Source organism: Heliangelus exortis, chromosome 1 (assembly GCF_036169615.1).
Source record: "Heliangelus exortis chromosome 1, bHelExo1.hap1, whole genome shotgun sequence".
NCBI lineage: Eukaryota > Metazoa > Chordata > Aves > Apodiformes > Trochilidae > Heliangelus > Heliangelus exortis.
The window spans coordinates 132,218,340-132,240,922 of record NC_092422.1 but is presented as its reverse complement, the minus strand read 5'-3'; the positions used below and the strand labels follow the sequence as shown (position 1 = coordinate 132,240,922).

At 38.8% G+C, this 22,583-nt stretch overlaps 1 protein-coding gene across 2 annotated transcripts in view; it reads left to right on the top strand.

Moving 5' to 3' along the window:
* Positions 1 to 22,583, top strand: part of PTPRR (protein tyrosine phosphatase receptor type R) — a 137,582-nt gene that overhangs the window by 5,058 nt on the left and 109,941 nt on the right. For both annotated transcript variants that reach the window (XM_071766786.1, XM_071766793.1), the window contains exon 2: positions 3,427 to 3,731. In XM_071766786.1, the coding sequence (XP_071622887.1) occupies positions 3,427 to 3,731 (305 nt within the window). The remainder of the gene's footprint in view (positions 1 to 3,426; positions 3,732 to 22,583) is intronic.

Below are 22,583 nucleotides of genomic sequence, written 5' to 3'. Positions count from 1 at the left end.
ACCCATAACACAAGATGCAAAGTGTCTTTTTGAAAAAGATACCATTCATGTGCTTAATTCAAATTCACTGTGGATATTTTTGGTCAGAGCATTTGATTATTTTTTTTCCTATTGAAACGACAAATTCAGCAAAATGAATTTGCAGATGTTTCTATTTTCAGAATATTGCTTATTAGAAAAGAAATAAAAAATCCTTGCAACCATCTCTTTCTCCCTCGCCTCCTTCCCCTCCCCTTTGCATGCACTTCTTACCTCTCTCAGGGCTGCTCTTTCTGGCTTGCTTGCTCACACACACACAAATATACACAGATAAACATGTTTTATATACCCTGCACTCATACATATACACACAGAAATTGATGTTGGCTGAATTTTTTGTTTTGGTTAAAAGTTCTGAACATTTTGTTTAAGTGCAACTCAAAATATTTTTCCAAATTTTTACAACAGCCCTGCTCTTTGCTTGCTTAACTCCATTGTAGGTTATGAGATCTGATGTTCAACATGTCACAGGTACGGTTTCTCTGCTGCAAAAGGCCTGGCCTTTTGAATACTGGACCTACCTAAGTGCAGAACCCTTCCTATGAAGGACTCAGACTTTCTAGCCCTGTAGTCTGGCATTGCCTTTGCCATGAGCTTTGTACGATGGGCTTTTCAGGCCTGCTCATACTAAACTTTACTTGACTTGTCTGTGTTACTACGTTTAGCTCTGACAGAAGTTTCTTTAATCGATCAGGCATCTGTATCTATTTTAATCTTGCTTATCTTTGTGTGGTGCAACAATTTTTGTTTGGCTAAAACTGCATAGCCTATCTTAATGAAATTTAGATTTGATTGATCTACTACTTTACTGACAGTAAGACATACAGTTTACTAGACAGTACAGATGCAAGGCATGTTACCTCCAGACAGCTTTTTGTTTAATTGGTGCTTTAAGCATAATTTAAATCATTTGTATTTCTCATGAGATATGTTGAGTCTTCTTGATGTGTTTGGGGTTTCTTTTCTGGTAGCACTGAGGAAGTAGGGATGAAGTCCCAGCTAAAGGATGGTTCCATTGCCTGAACCAGAAGGAACACAACCCAGAAAAGACACAAGAATTTTAACCATATAAAGTGTTTATTCTATGTCTAAAAATTACCAGTAGATAGCATTTCCCTTTATATCTTTGTCAGCAGTATTCCTGTGATTTAGGGGCATGCTCATAAATGGATACTGTGATATTAAGCATTTTAGCACAGCTGCTGATAGATATTTTTTCCCCTTTCTCATGTCCAGTATCTACTTTGCCCCTATATAGACAAAGGAGAACCGCAAATTCTGTTCTGCAGGGTGTAAGACTACATATCCATCCAAACAGATTAAAAAGAAGCAGGCAGTGAATCTTCTAGCTGTAGGAACATTGGCATTAATGGAGAGGTCTGATCAATGACCTGCATAAGTACGGTTGCCTGCTTCTCACAGTGACTGTGTGGCTGCTCAAGAAGAGATGAAACATTGTGCAGGATGTTAGGTTTGTTAGATGCAGGATGTTAGGTGCAGGATGTTAGATTGTTAGGTAAGACCAACCCTTAGGATTTTATCAATGAAGCCAATCGCCACAAAGCCTAATGAGATTGCAGCAAGATTAAAAATATTAGAAATCCAGTAATTTCAGACTGTACTGTGCAGTTTCTCTCTCTTTTTTTTTCTCCTGCTCTGTCATATTCCAAATCAAAATCTGACAACAGCTGTACACATATGACCTCGGTGCTCATCTAAGAAATTGATGATATTTGAGGTTTTTAACTATTTAAAAGAGTAGTTTTAAGGTTTAACATCACACTTTATACTAGGAGAATCAATTTCTAAGTGTACATCAAAATGCAGTATTCAGTGTTTTGTCTTATTTCTGTTGTTTTTCTGCTTATGTATTTTATGAATTGCTTCACCACTTACTGACATGGACCATTTTGGTACAGAATGCATTTCCCAATAATGCATTGTGATACTATAACACAGATAAAGTATTGTCCTTGATTTTCATCATCCAAATTTCATGAGGAAATTAGGCCAACAGAATGTAGTTACCCGCTCCTTGAAACTGGTTAAAACACCTAAGGGCATGGGGTGGAGCTGTGCAAATAACTGATTATTTTCATTTATATGCAGAAGTGAAAGAATCAGAGGCAAAATTTAGTTTGAACAGAACGAAATGATTTCTTGTTCAACCTGAACTGAAACTTGTGGGTTCTGAGCTGTTCTTCACAACTCATTATGATAATTAAAATTACATCCAAAGAAGTTTTAAAACTAAAAATCAATGCACAGATTCATCATTGACATTCACTCAAACAGCTTCTGAAGTGAGAAGTCTAGGCTGATCAGAGCGAGCTCTCCGAGTTCACTGCTCATAGAACAAAAACTCTCTTTTATACCACAGTGGGTTTCTTAGAGTGCTCTTTCAAGAGGTGATAAGTGGAGCTTCATTTACTGTATTATCTATAAAGGAGCTGATCCTTGCCTATTTTTCTGCTCAGAGGAACAGTCTGTTTTCCAGAGTGTGAGCTCAACTGGGTTGTTGTAGCTGTTCTGCTCTTCACAAAGGAACTGAATGTTCAGTGGTTTTCATTCATAAAAAAACAAAAACCAAACCAAACCAAAACCAAAAAACACCAAACAAAAAACAAACACTAAAAAAAGAACCTCTAGCTCTGGTTCCTTTTATAAAGGCATCATTAGGAAGTATTTGTACTATTAAAGGAATACTTATTTTTCACTTACAGTTTACATAAAAGCATTGACCGGCCAAACAATGCTTGGCTCTAGGTTGGATCATAGCAGGAGCTGGCACAAAGACTACAAGACCTCCTGATCTAAGTATTTAATGGCAGCTGAACAGAAAATGCAGAATTGTGATTATGGACTCAGGAATCCGAACTTTACCTTTCTTCTCTTTCTTACATGTTTATGTCTGATTTTTGGATGTGGTTCTTGGCCTTTTCTACTCAAATTCCCGTATTAAAAGATGATCACAGCAATTCTCATTTTTGGTGTTATTGGGTGATTAAATAAATCAGAAAGTGTATTGCATACATTTTCCTATTGGAGCTGATGCCAATACAAAAGTTGGACTTGGCTTAGCGTGTGATCTGCTTTTGCAAAATATTTTTTAAAAGTAACCCCGGCTGGAAAAATAAGTAACATTTTTTAAAGTCCTGTAAAAATGGGTTTAAGAATGTGATACACCTCCTGTACTTGGTAGACTCTTTGTAGTGTTGTTTCTATAGTGTTGCTATAGAATTTGCATTTTAGCATTTTAAGGAAATTATTTTATTCTATAGATATTCTTTCAAAATATGGCAGAACCCAAAGATCTCCTCATACTTCCAGTGTTCTCTACAAAATATTCCAAAGAGACATTATAAACTTATTCTTCTCTTTCTGCAGGCTGCTTTTCTGGAGACAATGACCACTTTTTGGCAATTCACATGCGAAGCAGTGGGAAACCCGTGTTTATTTATCAACATGTGCAGACTGTGGAGAAAAGTCTGGATACAGGCAGTTATAAGAATTCAAAAAAAAATTTCCATTCTTCTTTTCACACCAAATTAAGCAAGCTGCACCCTGCAATAATTGTCAAATCAACCATCCCTAGACCTGCCTATGACCCATCCCTCAATCTGTTAGCCATGACTGGTCAAGATTTGGAAGTGGAAAATCTTCCTATTCCTTCAGCAAATGTGATTGTTGTGGTAAGTGCCTTTTTTCATGAGTTCTGGATTTGTTTTGTAAGTAAATATACTTGTAGGTAAATATAGACATAGATTGTAATGTGAGGTATCCAAAGTTCATATTCCACTGTCTGGCTGGTCATCTAGATCTAAATAAGAACCACATATCTTGAATCTCATAGCCTCACCATGATCAACAAACAACCTAGTGAACCAGTGCAGAACATGCATTTCTTTACCTCTTTCCCTAGGTAAGGAACTTACCTTTGCCTCAAACGCCTTCAATTCTGCTGTCTTGATTGATATTTGCACTGCTTTTGCTGTATGGATTTTAAACCCATTCTGCACAGGGCACAAGAAAATGTACTTTAGGGAACAATGAACAGAGGTGGGGAGATTTTAAAAGGTTAAGACAAGGGATAAAAATCACTTCTGTTTCTCTAGTGAATCCACCATTATGCTTCCATAGCTGTTTCTGTTGGTCCAAGCCATACATGCTTCTTGTGGGAGATACGGGCTGGGGTGCTCCTCACTCATACAACTATGTGTGTGATCTTTCCCCTTCTCAGAAAAGTGATGGCAGTGGGGAGGGCATGTCAGGGTAACAGTGTACTGATGCCAGGGGAGGACCCTATTGTCAGAAGAGCTGTCCTCTGTGGAGTGCACAGCACAGGCTATGTATGTTCTGCACAGGCACCTCTCTGCCACCCTAGAGCATAGGTAGCTTTGCTTGAATATAAAAAAAAGCATTGGGCTCTCCTCCTACCTGGAGGGAATATCAGCCATTCATGCTAGCTCACCCACTCTAATGAGTGAACTAATGAAGATTAAACTGAAATAATGTGACTAATTACAGTTCGCAGCCATTTGCCTAATTCTGTAAGTTAGTCTGTACAGAAGATGCCAGATTAAAAGAGAATGGACTTTACAAACAAGGAAAGAAGACAAAGCATACAACACTGGGATATGTTAGCACACAGTGTTTCAGAACTGTGTGCTTGTAAGTGTCCATATCAGACAGAAATAAGATACTGAAAGCCATGCTTCAGGGGGGACATGCCAACTGTCAACAGAGTCCCAATACTGAATGTTACTGATCAGGAGGAGGAGATGACAAGAAAGCTGGATACATTTAGGCCCCAGGCTAAGCATAAGCCAGCTGGGCAAGCTCAATGATAAAGGCACCTGCTCTCTTTTTTCCACAGCAAGCAATTACCCTTCCTTCAAAGGTGAAATCTTTCTGTTACTGAAAGGAACTCAGAAATTGTATGACCCTTCATTTTTTTCATTAAATGTTGATGCTACCTGTGGTCTATTATTTTAGTACATCTTTGCTCACTGTTGGAGAACTGCAGCCCTCAATTTTCAATGGAAGAATCCTGCAAAATATTTTGGGGCTACCCTGATTTTAGCTGACTGGTTCTCTGTCTGCATTAAAACTAAATGAGGCAGTCTCATAGAAAAAGTATCTATTAAATCTATATAAAGGTCTCATTAAGTGAGCTCAGCCTAAAGCTTTGTTACTGCATTTATAGGATGGAGCTGCTGCTCTGAAGCCTTCTATTCTGGCTGAGGACCATATGTACTTTAAGGGGGTGCATAACAGCATCAGCTAGTCATGACATAAAAACTGTTTGTTGTTTGGGATCTTCGGCTAACCCTGGATGTGCTGAAAGACACTGTTGCTCCTTTGTCTTAACTCCATCTTTTCAGAAAAAAGCTTTGGGGAAGTGTATGTTCTAAAGCTGAAGTGCTGAGAGTCAGACAACTCACTAATCCCACCATGAGAAATTCTGATGTTGTCTGCCTCCAAAGGGCAGCTGTCCCACAGCACGGTCCTTGCCATGATCTTAGCACAGCCACGCTCCTTTCAGGCCTCTGCATGTCAACATTTGGTTTCTGCCTCTTGAATTTCACATTAGCTAGATGGTCATATTAATGACATGGCCAAGGGAATCTGGTTTGGTTTGAATGCACGTACATTGCTCTCTCTTTGTTTCGAACTAGCACTTACTGCTTGTTGCTGCTTTACAGTTTCTATTCTATAGAGCAAGCGGAAACATTTGTTGGTTTGCCCTGGCTGACCCTTTTTGTTCCAGCCTTTAGCAATGTTGTTGGTTGCTCAGATTGAAAGGGCAAGTGCTAGTGTTAATGCTTCCTGTAATCTGGTTACATGACTAGTGCCCATTGTGATTTAGGATGAAAGCCAGCAACGGGGGCTATTTTTTTTAGAAAAAATCAGTGCTCTCTTGCAGCTCTGCAGAAGGGAGGAAACTGAATTCAATTTAATTTGTGCCTTGAGTTGCATTTTCCTCATGATCAAGGTGGAAAGGTAGGGTGAATGGATGCCTAATGTAGAATTATTACAGGGTTACATTTTGTGCTAAGAACTAGACCATCTGGCAAGCAAAATGTTGCCAGTGCACAGCAGAATGCTATGGAGCCAAGATTTCTGCACATACTGTGTCAAAAAGTGATGTTTTGTGACTCTCAGTAAGGGATCACATTAAGAAGTAATTTAACTGAACCTAGGAAAATGTTAGTACTTGTTTGCATGAAAGAGGAAGAGAAGAGATTTATGTATCATCTGTTTGATGAGTATATAGTTTTTGAGATCCAAAATAAACCCATACAAAGAGAAAACTCCCAAGTATAACAGAAAAAATTATGTAATCCCATATGTTAACATATACACTCATCAAACAGAGTCAGTAATGAAATGAACAAGTTCTCCTAACATTTATTTTGCTTATTCAAAGTCTTTGCAGTACTGAATGTGAGCACCACCAAGGTCAAGGCAGTACATGGAAATTAGAAATAGGCTGTGGATAACCACTTATGATTAAAAATGTTGCCATCTAACACACTTATTAAAAAAACCAGACACCCATCTATCCATATGTTTACTTAGGACTGAGCTTGAGAGAAAAGCAGAAAAACTTGTAGTAGACTAGGTCTAAAGTAGTACCTTATGGAAGTGCTAAAGCATCTTACTTTGTAATCTGATATAGTTTGGTCCGTCCAAAGGCTCTCTTAGGTGCACAAGTGTGTGTACTAAGACTGGGCCAAACTTCTCAAGTGCTTTTTTTGCTTTTATCCTGTGAAGTGTTTCAGAAATGTAATGGTAATAAACTTGACCCAACATGTCAAGTTTTTCTCTTTCACACCTCACTACTTCTATGTACCTTCTCATGTAAATGTGAAAGTCTGTCTTTCTTTTGCTCAGAAAGGTCACAGCATTATACAGGAGCCTAAAATTCAGCACAGCTTTTCAGTTTTGTTCGATTTACATGACTGTTACTGAACCGAGTTGATTTAATTACAAGTTTGCTCAGCTGATGTTAATGGGATGTAAGATTCACATACATCCACACAGAGCTTCTCTTTGCCTTTTCCATGTTATCTTGTGTAAGATTGAATGCCTTGGAGCTACAGCCCTGCCTGTAGCCCTGACTATTCCATCTACTTTGTCACCAATGTTTGAAACACCTGCATTCAAGCACATTGTAGAGCACAAGCAAGAGCTCGGGTGCTGGTGCTCTGAGAGACCAACAGAAGAGTGAAGCACACAAATGTATGTATCTGTAAGTAGATATCCCCAGGTATTCAAGCTTCAGTACAGGCAGTGGAAATCTAGTCTGCTGGTAGTCTATTAAGCTATCTAGCACATTTCAAAACAATTTGGGGATTATTAGAGGTTTAATATGGGTCGGAGACCATATCCAACAGTCAAACCAGATTTACTCATCCTGTTTCAAAGATTAGAAGATTAGTTACTGACATTAGTCATTTACACATACGTTTTCTCACTGCCAAAGAACAATACCAGATGTATTTAATTTATGAGTGGATCACAGCCTTGATGTCTACCACAGGATGAGTTGAGCATCTGCCTAAGCCCAAAGAACTGTAGTAATAAGATTTCTGTTGATGATAGTGCGTGCTTAGGCAACAATTGCACACTCCTTACATATATAAATATGTTTAAAATTCATACATACACACAGATGTGTACATTTAGTGCTGTCTTAATCTGTAGCTCATCTCAGCTTAAGCAATGTATTTCATATTGAATAATGTGGAAATCCTTTCCAAATCTAGGCACACTTCAAGTAGGTGGGCTGCTTCTGGGCACTTTTGAGTAGCTGAAAACCATGAGGCTGTGAAACCACTTTTACACAGGTCAGACTCATTCCACAAGTATTGCTATATCCTCTTGTTTAATTTTGCTTATACTACGTACTCAGAGAGGATGCATCTCTTGGTTGCCTAATGGCGTGGTCTTAGAGATATAAATTTATTCTTTCTGAATGAATGGAGAAGGATTCAGAGAGCCCTCTGAGTCACAGAACCAAGCTGTGTGGGATCTTTCTGCATACTGGCAGGTAAATGGGCTTCTGGTAACCCCACGAAGAGAAGATGCTTTGATAATGTTTTTCACTAATAACCTGTTCCAGCTTTCCCCAGCTTTCCATTCCACTGATGGAGTGTTTTTCTAGAATATCTCACTGCTCTTTTCCTTGGTGTTCAGTATCTTGCTTTGATATAAAGTATTTTCATTTTTTCAATTCTCCTTGTTAGGAACTCATCTGTTTTTCAAATACTGTGGAAGCTTCTGCCAGAACTTCCACCCAGTTACCTGGCCCAGTAAGGACATAGTTAACTGTCTGTAAAGTTGTGTTTAAATGTTTCTCTCTCAGACTGATAAAAATGCAGAGAAGTCTGTGAGAAAGTTTGATAGGTGGGAGTGGTCCATTGGACCAGAAAGTTAGGACTGCTTTATGAAACCATCGACCAAAATCGATTCTTCATTTAGAGGAGAGAGCAATGGATAATTGGGAATAAATGGGAGTGTTCCTACAACAGAATAAGCAGAGTTTCTGAAGCAAGTGGTTTGCTGCTGCTCATGCACTGCCTACTCTGTGTCATGTGTTGTGTGATATGTTATATTACCATTATTTTGGAAGTTATTTAAAATGGTAATTTTATCTTCCTAGCACAGCCTGTAGAGTAGTGTCCTAATTTTCACTGAGATAGATATATGTATATATAGTTTTACCTATAGTTAGATGTTGTTCTACTATATTGTAATAATAAAAGTGTCTAAGGAGCTGCTTTTAGGAATTCTATGTGAACCTGTGGTATCAGCCTTGAGTCTGTCAGAATCTGACTCCAAAGGCCATTTAGCTCTGGTGTGCAGAAAGACCACACACAGCTAGGTGCTGTGACACAGAGGGCTCTCTGTATCCTGCTCCTCTTGTTCCGTAGAAGTGCCCTAAGCTCACTCTGTAGGCCTTGTGAGGATGTGTTCAAAATACTTCTGGAAGCATAGTAAGCTACAATATGGGGCAAGAATAGGGCAAAAAATGTGAGTGCGGAGAACAAGTGCTCCATAAAGTGGCAGTTCAACCAGTGCTATAGCAAACAGCCAAACTAACTGTCTATGAAATACAATAAAGAGTCAAATGTCACTTTTTGTCATTTCCATTGTTAGCAGCTTAAGGGAGGAACTGGCCCTGGGCCAGACAGAGGAGACAAAACTAAAAAAAAAAAAAACCACCAAACCCTGACTCTTCAGTGACTTCTCAAAAGCGCCTTCTGAGGAGTAAATTCTTGAAAACCAATAGGGTATTAATTGTGTCCCTCTCCATTTCCAGGTCATTTGCCTAATGCTTAGAACAACAGAGGACAAGTGCTGTGCTGTTAGACAGTGAAATTTTAAGACTTTTTCATAATTAGAGAGCAAAATTGCTAGCAGGCTCTAAATGTTAGTCACATATTACAACAGAGGGCAATACCATCGAGTACTCTTAGTGTATCCAAAAACACTGTTGTGTCTCTTTACACTTTATGTCATAACCCCAAACACCAGGTCTTCATTGTGTTTGGCTTCTAGACTGAAGTCCATCTTCTAATGTTAGATTGATGCTCACTATTATCTTAGTCCTTTCTTAAGTAATTACATGAGGCATAACATATCTGCAGCAAGCCTTGCAAACAGACCGAGTAGCCTGCAGCTCTGTCATTCTGGATTTTGTTTGCACAGAGAAATCTAGAGTATCTATTTGTTGGGCTCATTTTCTTTCTCTGCTTCCTTCTGTGTACGTCAGCAGGCATAATTGCATGCTGAACCATTATCATGGTGTTGTGTTTGCTGTCAATCTTTCTGGAAAACAGGAAACACTGAATTAGATTGTAACATGCACTAGAACCTCTTCGAGGCTTTTTTATTTTTATTTTTTTTTTGGCATCTGACTTGCAAAATGTTAAAAGAATGTTAGTGGGATATTCAGCAAACCACCACTTTAGTTGATTAACTTACCAAGGGCAAATTTTGGATTATTTTCTGGGATGCTAAACTTGTACAGAAGCTAGCCATATCTATCACGGGTTTCCCAGATCCTCTTGGTCACAGAGTTTTCATTTTCCTGCATTTTTAATGAAGGAAAGATGTCTTGAAGTAATTTACTTTTCACAAGCTGCACAGTTTAAATGAACATTGGATTTCAGGAACTGACATGTTATATTTTTAAACTAAAGGCTAAAGTTTCATTCACAGTTAGCATTGTGTAGTTCATCTGTAAGAAGGTGTCATCTATTCCATTCTTATTCTTTCATCTGTCTGTGTTTTTTCATTCTCCGAATGTCTGAGTTTTGTCCTGCAGGAAAATCTTTATTGAAATTTTTTCCTAATTTTTTTTTTTTTTTTTTTTTTTTTTTTTTTTTAGCAAACCAAAATACAAGCCCCTCCTGTGCTGCTTCTGTATTAATTACATGGCCCCATTTATCCCTCTGATTGAAATAGGCTTATGTGCTATTTCTGTGCCATCTACTGAATTCCTGAACTAAATCCAGAGATGTAGACAACAGTGAATTCTCCATCTGTGCTCTTCATTTGGCTTCTTTATGACAATACCCAAGCTGTGCTTTGGGTGTCTTCAGCATTCTGCTGTGGAGGTGGCCTGGCACTCCTTGCTGGTAGGAGCTGCAGTGACTCCATTACTCTGAACAGTACAGGCAGGCTTGTATTTTAGCAGAAGTTTTATTACTACCTAAATTTACTAAGGAAAGGGAAAAGTTTCCTGGCATGCAAAATTCCAGGTGCCACCATTGGAATCGTATATGGTGGATATCCAACATAATAAATGAACAAATGGCCCTGCTGGGGTAATGAGGCCTACCAGTAAACAAATCAGTGACTACCTGTAATAAATCTCTGCATTGTGTTGACAATGTTGAGGAATAAACATTGAAGAAGCACTGTGGGTTTTTTGGTTTTTGCTTGTTTGTTTGGGTTTTTTAAATTCTTTTAGTCCCCTCAGAGTGTTTTGTGACAGTCCAAGTCCCCTGCAGCAACATTTGAAATGCAGATAAATGGCATTTAGATAAAAAGACAGCAAGACAGCAAGATCTATAGTTTGTTGGATCTTTCAATTCAGCCTCTGGAATAGTAATTTGGGTTCTTGACTTCTGATGTTGTTGGTAGGAAAAATGATAGCTTCTATCTTGAGAACGCTTTTAAGATGCTTCATAGATCAAGTATTACTGGACTTCAGCATCTCTTTTGCAAAAAAAAATAAAATAAAATACTGAATTCTGAAATAAATGCACACACTGGGAAGATATTGGAGTTTTAAAGTTATCTCACAGCTGTCAACTAAACAATGGTTTTTTCAATCACCTCAGTATTGAAGTGCTTCATGAAAAGGGGAATAAATCATGGAGGTAAGCAAAGCCATACTAAGTCTTTGCCTGTCTTGTCATTGCTAAAAGCATTTAGGTAATATTTCGCTGTGCTTCCTTTGAAGGTCAGTCATAATGGGCAATTTGTAATGGAGCTGATTCTTACGTGGCTCCACACAGCAATGAATTGGTAGAAATCACTTTTAGTGGATGCATTGCTTTGATTCAAGTATATGCTGGAAGCATCATGAAAAGTGTCAGGGGTGTACATCAAGACTGCTAACATAATAGTGTTGAAATGTGTAGGAGATTGGTTGACAGCATGGGTTATCTCTATGTTTATTCAAACATGAATTGAAACATTTGCATTTCATCCTTTATTAGCTGTTGGAGAATAATAGTGGAATGTCTGCTTTGTATGGATTTGGCTGGGGATATGCATTCTCAGTGGGAATGATCATTGTGTAATAAACTATAGCATAGAAATCAATGACAATATAAATCAAGATTTTCACATTTACAACATGCTGAAGTAAATATTGCTTGATTTATACAATGTCATTGCTTGAATTTAAAATTTTTTCCCCATTTTCCTGTTGGTGTTTTTTAGAATATGAGGTTATGGTTTTGCTGGCATTAATTATGCTAGTAGTCTTGTTTTCTTTTTGACCATATATTGAAAGAAATAAAGATTACTTCTGTTGCAGTCCTGTGGTGTTCTGGAAACGTTTCCAGAAAGAGCTGCATGTTTAGCCAGATACTTGCTGATATGTTTTCTTTGTGCAACATGTGATGTATTCTTTAATTAAGAACACAGCTCTGGAGGCTAACCTTTAGGAAAAGATGTGATATTTCAATTTCATGTAGCAAAAATTATATGTTACAACAGTTTCATTTCAGGTACTGTGCCATGTAGTTCTGCAGTAGTGCAGTCTTCTGAGCTGCCAGGTCATTAAAACATGTTTTGGTTTAGAGGAAAATGACCTTAAATACTGCACTCTTAGAGCCTTTGCATTCTTTAAGCAAAGTCAAGCTAAAACAGTAAAAAAAATATATTCTTTGTCTTAAGGTGATGATGAAAAAGAAGCACAAAGCACGCATTGTCCTCAAAATTTATCTCAAGGCTTTTTCTGGAATGGTGCTACAGGGTGCTGTGGCTCCGCCTAATTAGCCCCAGTGAAAGTGTATACAGGCAATAGAGACTGACTTGAAAATTTAAAAAATGCTCACTCCCTTTCTTCCACTCTTTTATTCTTAAACTTAAGCTACACTCGCTAAAGACATCTCCCCTTTCTCTGTTGCCTACTGTGACAGAAAACTCTAAAGGTTTCTATATTCTATATTCTATATATATATATCTATATTTCTGGTAGATATATTCTAGTCAAGGATGTCTGGGGTAGGAGGATGGAGGGTAATTCTTAGCTGTAGGAACGTATCTCTGGTCCACTTTATAGAGAGTTCTGTGGAGCAAGATACTATTGAATGGAGTTGGGAGAACAAGGAGACATAAACTGTAAATTTGAAAGATAACCAGATCATGAAATAGTAAGAAAGCTAATGGATGTTGATTAAGAAATTATATTAAAAAAAATCTAACAATAACTGACCCCTCTGGAAAGAGGTAATAGACCAGTAGTTAAATAGACAGATAATTGGAAATCCCTACACTAAACCAAAAATTTAATTATAGCTGTAATTTTTAAATTTACTTCCTAAGAATCTGCCTGAAAATGGATATAATCTTTAATGAAATAACTGTAATGTGAGGCTTTCAGTAATTAATGAAACAGAAAATCATATGGATGCATTAAGTGGAATAATAAATGTGCCATACACAAAAGTAGGGCATCCATAAATCATTTATGATGTCCCTTCTCATCAGTTCTTGGCTCTTTGAGTCTTAATTGAAAGCAAGGTAGCTGGATATTAGAAAAACTAAATCTGTTAGTCAGATAACGGGTAACTCTCATGAAAGCACTAATTATTTTAGAAGGCTGAGGGCCTGATACACTAGCAATACTTGCAGAGCACTGTTACTTTAGTGATGTTTTTTAATTTTAATTACTCTCTTACTCTGGTCATTGAAAATTATTCATGTTCTGCTTTAAATTTGCTCAGCAACTATGATGGGATACTGTTATGTTTAATTCACTGAAATGCTGGCCAAATGATCCCAAATGGTTCAAGTAGCTGCATGGTGCAGTAAAGAAAGTAAGATGGCTACTGTTGAGGTGCAACTTGTTTTCTCTATCAGAGACAGAGGTTTGATCACCTGTGTTAGGCAATCCATCCTATGAATAACCCTTCATGCCAGTAGAGCATGAAGATTACAGAAAATACCTGTTTCCTCTTTCCTTTCAACTTTTCTTGTGTTTGAACATGCTGGTTTAAACTCACCTTCACTAGCTTCCTTTCTGGAATCAAATCTCATTAAGATGTCCAAAATAAAAATTTTGCTTTGCTCTTATAAAATGAGAGCACAACATACATGCTGAAAATAATGTAAGACTCAATCTACAAACTTATTCCATGAAAGAGATATATGTCTATGCCAAGATGATCAGAGTTGTTATAATAAAATACTTTAGGAAAATTTTAAACAAATAACTGGATTTACAGTCTTGGTTCTAAAACCAAAAAAGATTTTGTCTGACAATACTATTCACTGTGAATAGCACATGCTTGTGTTGGTGATATATATGCTCAGAAAAAGTAGAGATAGACAACTTAATTTCAGGGATCATATTTATTTATGTCCAGATGTTGAGCAGGAAGTTTTTATAATTAATTCTCTAGTATTCAAAGTGAGAGACTAGGGGATGTTGTGGAGAATGAAAAACTCCCTGATAGTGTAATGTAATGATATAGGTTTATAACAGTATCACGATGTAGAGGTACTGGTCAGAGTTATCTTACATTTATCAGGGCTTTCTAGCCAAGGCCTACATTAATGCACAGAGCTCACCATCTCTAAACAAAATGACCCCTGGAGTCTTAGTGCTGGGAAATGTAGAACATGAGGAACATCGACATTTGCACTGAGTTCCAGTGTCCTCCTGCTTAAGGGCAGCTTTAGTGCATTCATGTTACCAGCACCATTAAACTGAAATCTAAGCTTTCCCCTCATATGAAGTCTGAGTCAAAAACTCAAGGCAGGCATCCTGAAAGCAAACTTTCTTTTTTTTAAGAATTTTGAGATTTGAGGTACAAAAAAAAAAAAGAAAAATATCTATGCTCAAGGCATAGAGATACAATGGACTCTCAGTTTCCAGTGCCTCTTTGCTACACCCTAGTAGAGACCAAGAGCCACGAGGAGGAAATTAATTAAATAATCTGAGTTGAGTTATTTGGTGTTTTTGTTTATGTTTTGGGATAGACCTCAGAAAGGCTCAAGCTGGAGGTGTTTTTATTGTGCATGAGACGGCTCTAACCTTTGATATATAGCAGTTCCAGAAGACCAGGTCCCTTGTAGACAATGAAATGCTTTGCACTTATTTCCAGATTAATTTCTGTTTGATGATTTGCACTGAGTAGAATCTGTGGTGTTCATGAAAAATATTTGCCTGGAAGTCCGGTCATGTAATTAATCATGTGGCATATGTAGGACAAAGCAATAATCCTTTATTCTGAAGCCTATACAGATCAGGGACTTGAGCTGACTTCTCCCATAGACAGTATAAAGCTCTAACCACAGAGATGTAACTTATTCGAAGTAAATCAGTCTTCTTCAGATCTTCAGGAAGTTGGCCCTTAGTGAGATTATCAGCAATGTACTATTTCTCAGCAGTGTAAGATTCACAGTTTTGTTCTGGGGACAGGAACAGGAGAAAGAAGCTGTTCTTAGCTGTTCTTTTTCTAACAGCCTGTTCATAATCAGGGGCAGCATATCAGCATGAGTGTCAGCAAAGATTATCCTGATAAGTTTATACTGAGTTATCATACAGTCAAGACAGTAAAGATTTTCTGCATCCTTGCTAAAGGAAAAAGTTGAAGAAAACACTTTAAAATAAAAATGTAGATAAGTATTTCTGTTCAGAGTGGTAAGACTAAATGCAGTCCATGTGCTTTATCTGGTAAAATGGGAAGCCAGAAACAGGTTTTTAGAGGCAATACTAGATGGGTAACATAAACAGAAAGGAACTAATAAAACTTAATTGTGGTGAATCTAGCACACTCCATTATTCTCACTTTGGAAAGATCACTTATTATCCATGGATCACTTATTATCCACTTATTATCCTTTTAAAAATTCTCCATGTATAATAAGGAGTCGTTTGGTTAAAATCACAGTGTCAACTAGACAGTCATTTCAGCCAAAGTTGCACTAAATTACTTCTTCATTGTTCATTCATTCCTGAATTATATTTTCTGCTGGAACTTTCAACCCAATACCACTGATGTGAATTGATGTAAAATTTCTGAGAATAAAAGCTCCAAGTGCTTGATATGTTTTATGTTGCCAGTATAAAACCTGTATTTCTCTCCATTTAATTAGGCATGTAACAGATTAAAAAGCAATGATTCAGAAGAGCATTGCCAGTTTTTATACATCCTTTTTCATAATCCCTGTTTTGTTTTGGCTAACTACTTGGTGCTTGCTATGCTCTCTACCCTTTTTTATCCTTTCATTCCTGTAATAAATTTGCGGGAGTTCTTGACTCCAAAATACCTAGTCTGTAGTGAGTACTTAAGACATTTGTCTCACCATCCATTCAAACATTCATTGATGATTCAGTTCTTTCATCTGCCTCCTCACTGACTCTGCTGTTTGCAAGTTTTATAAATCCTTTAATCCTTTCCTGATCCAACCCTTGTCTTGTCACTTTTTTCCTGTTTTATTTTTTTAACATGTGTTTGTGTTTCAGGCTACGATAAAGCACCCAAAATATTTCATAAGAAATTCAAACTTGGAAACATACAGAATTACAGAACTGTCATGGTTGGAAAATACTTCTAAGATCACCACGTCCAATGGTCATTATCCCTCCTCCCCAGTGAAATACAATTACATATATATATGTCACTATGTCCTCTAGAGGTTGTCCTGAAATGACTCATTTACATGATTTTTAAATACCTCTAGGGATGGAGATTCCACCACCTCCCTGGGCAGCCCTCTCCAGAACCTCTTTGCCCCCTCAGTAAAGAAATTCCTCATAGTATTTAGTCTAAACCTCCCCTGGTGCAACTTCAGGCCATTTCCTCTAACCTTATCATTGTTCAATTGAGATAAGAGGCCAACACCAACCTCTCTACAACCTTCTTTCAGGTAGCTGTAGAGTGGTAAGTTCTCCCCTCAGCCTCCTCTTCTCCAAACTAAACATTCCCAATTCCCTCAGCTGCTTCTTATAGGAATTTTTCTCTTGATACCTCACCAGATTGGCTGCCCATCTCTAGATACACTCCAGCACCTCAATGTCCTTCTTGTAGTGAGGGGCCCAGAACTGAACACAGTATCCAAGGTGCAGCTCCACCAACTCCAAGGTACAGGGGCACAATCACTTCCCTTTTCCTGCTGGCCTTGTTATAAAAAAATCCTGATACACACCAGGATGCTGTTGGCCTTCTTGGCCACCTGGGCACACTGCTGGCTCATATTCAGGCGGGTGTCAACCTAGACCCTGAGGTCCTTTTCTGTTGGGCAGCTTTCCAGCCTGTGTTTTTTTTCAAGGAAAATGTCTAGTGAAAATACTTAGATAAATACTATTTAAGTAATATAATAAATAAATCTATTGTCCACCAGATGTCCCTGTACCCTTAGGTGGTAATGAACAATACTCATTCAACTGCCTAATTACTTTTATTAAAGGCAATTTGCACACAGTGTATTTATTTCCAAAGTCTCTGTTAACAATTGTGTAATAGAATCACAAATAAATGGCAATGATTTTAACATTATTTGAGAACTGTAGATATGAAAATAAATTACAGGAATTCACTGTTCAGTTTCTGTTCAGTGGCACTGTTCAGTGCCATCTCACTTTTGTGTGCTTTTCCTTTGTTTGGGAAGCAGACCCTCTTTAGCATGCATCACATGGTAGAAACGATAAATATCCATCTCTTATATAATTTGTATGTGTAAATATAATTAGACATATAAAATTACCAATCAATATGTTAACATCTGCCTATGTATCTATAAAAGACTCTTAAGTTATTAAATCTAAGAAAGTTGAAGTAATGTGGCTTTTGTAGAGATTTCTTTTAACTTGATAGATACCGGAGCAGACTCTGGTAATGGTACCTCCATTCATGCAGAGTGTATTGCATCTGTCATTTGCCCTTTTAGCTTGCCATGCAGCACACTCCAGCCAAATTCTCATCTGTCAGCTGTGCATACATATTTAGAGGCTACATGACTGTGAACTATCTCTTCTAGGGCAGGAACTTAGGCTACTGCCCTCAAATCTGGAGATAATCAGATACTTGACTGTACCCACAGTGGCAACTGGGGAGGTCTGCCAACATGTGTGGCCTTAAGCATTGTGTCTGCTCCCAAGATACACCTTGTGTTTTTGGTGATGCCATGACACAGGCAGGATACCCTGTCCTCCTTTTCCCTGGGATGACTAAAGATGCCAGAAGAGCATCTGAATCTCTGCTGGAAGCGAGGCCCTGGCATGACTGAGATCCTACCCCAGGCATTCACTCTGGAAGGTCAGTGCTGGTGGCTATCTCTGGAGAGAGGGCCAGCATCAGCCCCACAGTAGCGGCAGGCCATTTGGTCACTGACCACGCTTTCCTTTAGCTTTCCTTTAGTTTAGGCATAGTCCAAGTTGGCAACGTGCAGTCATGGCAAGCTCTGTGGAACTTCCTTACCTGTGTGCTAGTACATGTCTTGGTGGATACTACACACAGCAAGGCAAGCGACTCCATAAAAACGTGGAGTCCCATCAACCACAGATGCTGACTCATATACTGCTGTCATCTTCTAATCCCTGTCCCAGCACTGCTGACAGCCAGAATGCTGTCCTACAGAAACTCATAGGCAGGGAGCAGCCCTTTGCCTTGCAGTGGCCTCATTCAGGATAGAAACCATCTCTTGGGAAAGGCTGGGTAACTACTGCTCTGAGAATGGCTCTGGCTGGTATTTTTACCTCTTCTTTTTGCTACAAGGAGCTGTTGGATGATGACAAGAATCAAAGACAGCTTCTTGTATAGAACTGTGTGGGTAGGGTACAAGATATTTGAGTTTGCAGGCCCTTGGACAGACACTCAGCAGAGCCAAGGTTTCTTTGCAGCATTGACATAGGTAAGCTTATCTAAGGTGTCTTAGGAGCTGTTGTGTAGACTTTACTTTGGGCCTGAGTTATTTTTCCAATAATCCAAACAAATGAATGCGGACAAACTGAAAGTTTGCGGAGTCAAATTGTGTGTACCTCCTAAATAATACACATGTTAAAGTAACACCTCAAACTGGACCCATACAGCTTATGAGTAGTCCCAGTTGATGGAAATGTGCCAGTGCTGAATTTATATTTGCAAGAATGCATCCTGTATTTAATCCTGATAAGTTAACTCAAAACTGTGGACAGAATTATAGTTTTATAATAATAGCTGTGACTCCCCAGATGCTTCTGTGTTCAGCAAGGTATTAAAATCTTTGGTTTTAGTAGTGGCTATATAAATAATCTGTTGCTTTTTAATTATAGTTTTGCAAGATGCATAGCCTTGAAGATTACTGCGTGAATTAATTTATGAGCATTTCTACTGTTTTCTGCATTTTTAAAAAATTAAATAGTACCTGAAAAATCTATATAAAAACCAAGTTTTGATAATCATGAGAGAGCTAATGATATGTCTTCTGTTGGTTTTCAATGTGTTTGTGAATCTGTCTTTTAGTATATGCATGTGACTTTCCCAGTCAGTGAGCAGTTATGTAAGTTTTCATACTAGATACATAGATTGATTCATAGGTAGGAATTCTGCCTTCTTAATATAGCTGCCTTCTGGAGTCTAAGCACTATAATCTTGATCAAGTAAGTGGAAATCAGTGGGAGCCAAAGGAGGAAGGAAGGGAGCTGAAAGGAATAATAGAATCATACAATGGTTTGGGTTGGAAGGGACCTTAAAGATCATCCAGATCCAACCCCCCTGCATGGGCAGGGATACCTCACACCAGACCAGGTTGCTCAGACCCCCATCCAGCCTGGCCTTGAACAGGGAGGGGGGAGCCACAACTTCCCTGGGCAACCTGTTCCTGTGTCTCTCTATCTTCACACTGAAGAATTTCTTCCTAATGTCTAAACAAAATCTCCCCTCTTCAAGTTTTAAACCATTTCTGCTTGTCCTCTCACCACACCCCCCTGTATGAAGCCCTACCCCAGCTTTCTCGTAGGCCCCCTTCAGATATTGGAAGGTTGCTATAAGGTCACCTCACAGCCTCCTCTTCTCCAGGTTGAACAACGCCAGCTTCCTCAGCCTGGCTTCATAGGGGAGGTGCTCCAGCCCTCTGATCATTTTAGTGTCTCTCCTCTGGACATGTTCCAGGAGCTCTGTGTGTTTCTTGTGCTGGGGACTCCAGAACTGGACACAGCACTCCAGGTGGGGTCTCACAGGAGCAGAGCAGAGGGAGAGAATCACCTCCCTCAATGAGTTGTCTGTGCTTCTTTTGATGCAGCCCAGGACCCAGTTGGCTTTCTGGGCCACAAGCACACACTGATGGCTCATGTTAAGCTTCTGGTTCACCACCACCCCCAAGTCCTTCTCCTCAGGGCTCCCCTCAATCTTTCCTCCTCTGGGATTGCCTCGACCCAGCTGCAGAACCTTGCCCTTGGCCTTGTTGAACTTCATGCAGTTTGCACGAGCCCACTTCTCCAGCCTGTCAAGGTCCCTCTGGATGCCATCCCTTCCCTCCAGTGTGGTGACTTCACCACACAGTTTGGTGTCATCAGCAAACTTGATGAGGGTGCATTCGATTCCACTGCCCATGTTGCTGACAGAGATGTTAAACAACACTGGTCTAAGTACCAACCCCTGGGGAACACCACCCGTCACACATCTCCAGTTGGACATTGAGACATTGATCACAGCTCCTTGAGTGTGACCATCCAGCCAGTTCTTTATCCAAGGAGTGGCCCATCCATTAAATCTGTATTGTTCCAGTTTAGAGATCAGAATGTTGTGCAGGGCAATGTCGAATGCTTTGCACAGGTCTCGATAGATGTTGCTGTTGATAGATCTCTGTTGCTCTGCCTTTGTCCACCAAGACTGTGACCCCATAATAAAAGGAACCAAATGAGTCAGGCAGGGCTTGCCCTTAGTGAAGCTGTGTTGGCTGTCACCAATCACCCTTTGCTACCTGCTTGGCAAAGCCTTCAGGATGATCTGCTCCATGACCTTGCCAGGCACAGAGTTGAGACTGACTGCCCTGTAGTTCCCTGGGTGTTCTTTTATTTCCATTTTTGAAAATGGGGGTTATGTTTCCCCTTTTCCAGTCAGTGGGGACTTCACCAAACTGCCATGACATTTCAAATATGATGGACAGTGGCTTTGCAACTTCATCCACCAGTTCTTTCAGGAGCTGTGGGTGAATCCCATCAGGTCCCATGGACTTGTTCACCTTCAGGTTTTAGGTGGTCTTGAACAGGCTCTTCATCTACAGTGGGAGGATCTTCCTTTTCCCAGTCCCTGCCTTTGATTTCTATAACATGTAGGGTGTGACCAGAGTCCTTGCTGGTGAAGACAGAGGCAAAGTAGTCATTGTGTAGCTCGGCCTTCTGTACAGCTTGGGTGACCGGCTCTCCCATATGAGTAGACCCACATTTTCCCTGGTTTTCCTCTTATCAACAAGGTGTTTTCTTCTGACTTTTTGATTGCAAAGGTTTATGTTTCCAGAAGGCATTATTGTCTCTCAAAAACAGATACACAAAATAATAACAAAAAATATTTGTTGTTATAGCCCCATAAACAAGGCATGAAAGATCATTCCAAGTCTATATATTAGAGAATAGTACTCAGATTTTCATATCCACAGACCAATAAGAATTACTTTATGTAATATATATGCATTTTAACCCAAGAGAGTGAACTAAATTTATTTCAGTCCGCTGAGCTAACTGTGTAACTTAAACTTGTTACTTTATTTGCAGCTTCCTTGATTATCTCTTGCTTCTTAATCTCACATAGTACGATGTTCATTAAACTGCTTGCATGTGTTGGTGGAAAGACATTAACTGAAAAAGAAGTGGAAACAACCAAATCTTGCATAGCTTTTCTTATTTGAATGTAGGAATGTATACCACCTACTGTAAAGGGAGTGATGAAGTCTGATTACATAAGTACTTGTGACTTTTTGAACAGATTTTGTATTTAAAGCTAGAATGAATGGCATAATATAGGAAAAGGTATAATGTTGTGACTTAGCTCTATTTTAGCAGTGTGTTGCTAATGCTGCAATAGAAGGCCTCTTCTCTGTAGCTACTTGAAAATGCTTTTTATATATTATGCTTTTAAATTTTGGTTAGCAATGGCCTTTTTTTTTTTTTTATTAAAATTGCTTCCATAAGTCTCATTTTAGAGTGGTTAAAACTGTCTTACTGTGGATTCTTAGAGTTGTGGTCACTAACAGTGAATGTAACACCTGTCTTTAATCTGATAGCTCTTTACAAGAAGAGTTGACAGTGGATTTTTGAAGTGAGGAAAATATATAGACAGTAGAAGATTTAGTTTAAATAACTATTAACCATATATATTTGGTTAACAATAATGGGCTATTGTAAAGTCAAAATATAGCTAGAGAAAATGAAGAACAATTCAGGAACTCTGAGTGTCATCTATATGATGCCTGTACAATGGGAAAAAGGTCTTGAATAATATACATACATTTCTTTAATTAATTTCTTTTGTGCTTAGTGTACCTACGTGCTTGAATGTTTTTCCTTACCTTAGTGTGGATTATAATATGTAGGTATATAAAAAAAACACTTGTGTACTTTCTATCCCAAATTCTAACGACATCTAATTTGTGTCTTTGGGGATCCTTCAAGTGCCTGTGTCTTACTGAGGGAAGAAACCCAAAGGTCCCACCCTAGGGACACTGAGCTCTGCCTGAGATCTCCCTGCCAAATTCTTCAGACCACTAGAGCTGCCCATAATGCAGCTATCCTTCATTTCTTGTCTTGTTCTTTCTTTCTTCCTGTAAGAGATAGTAACATTTATGTGCTTTTTTGACAACAAACCTAATGC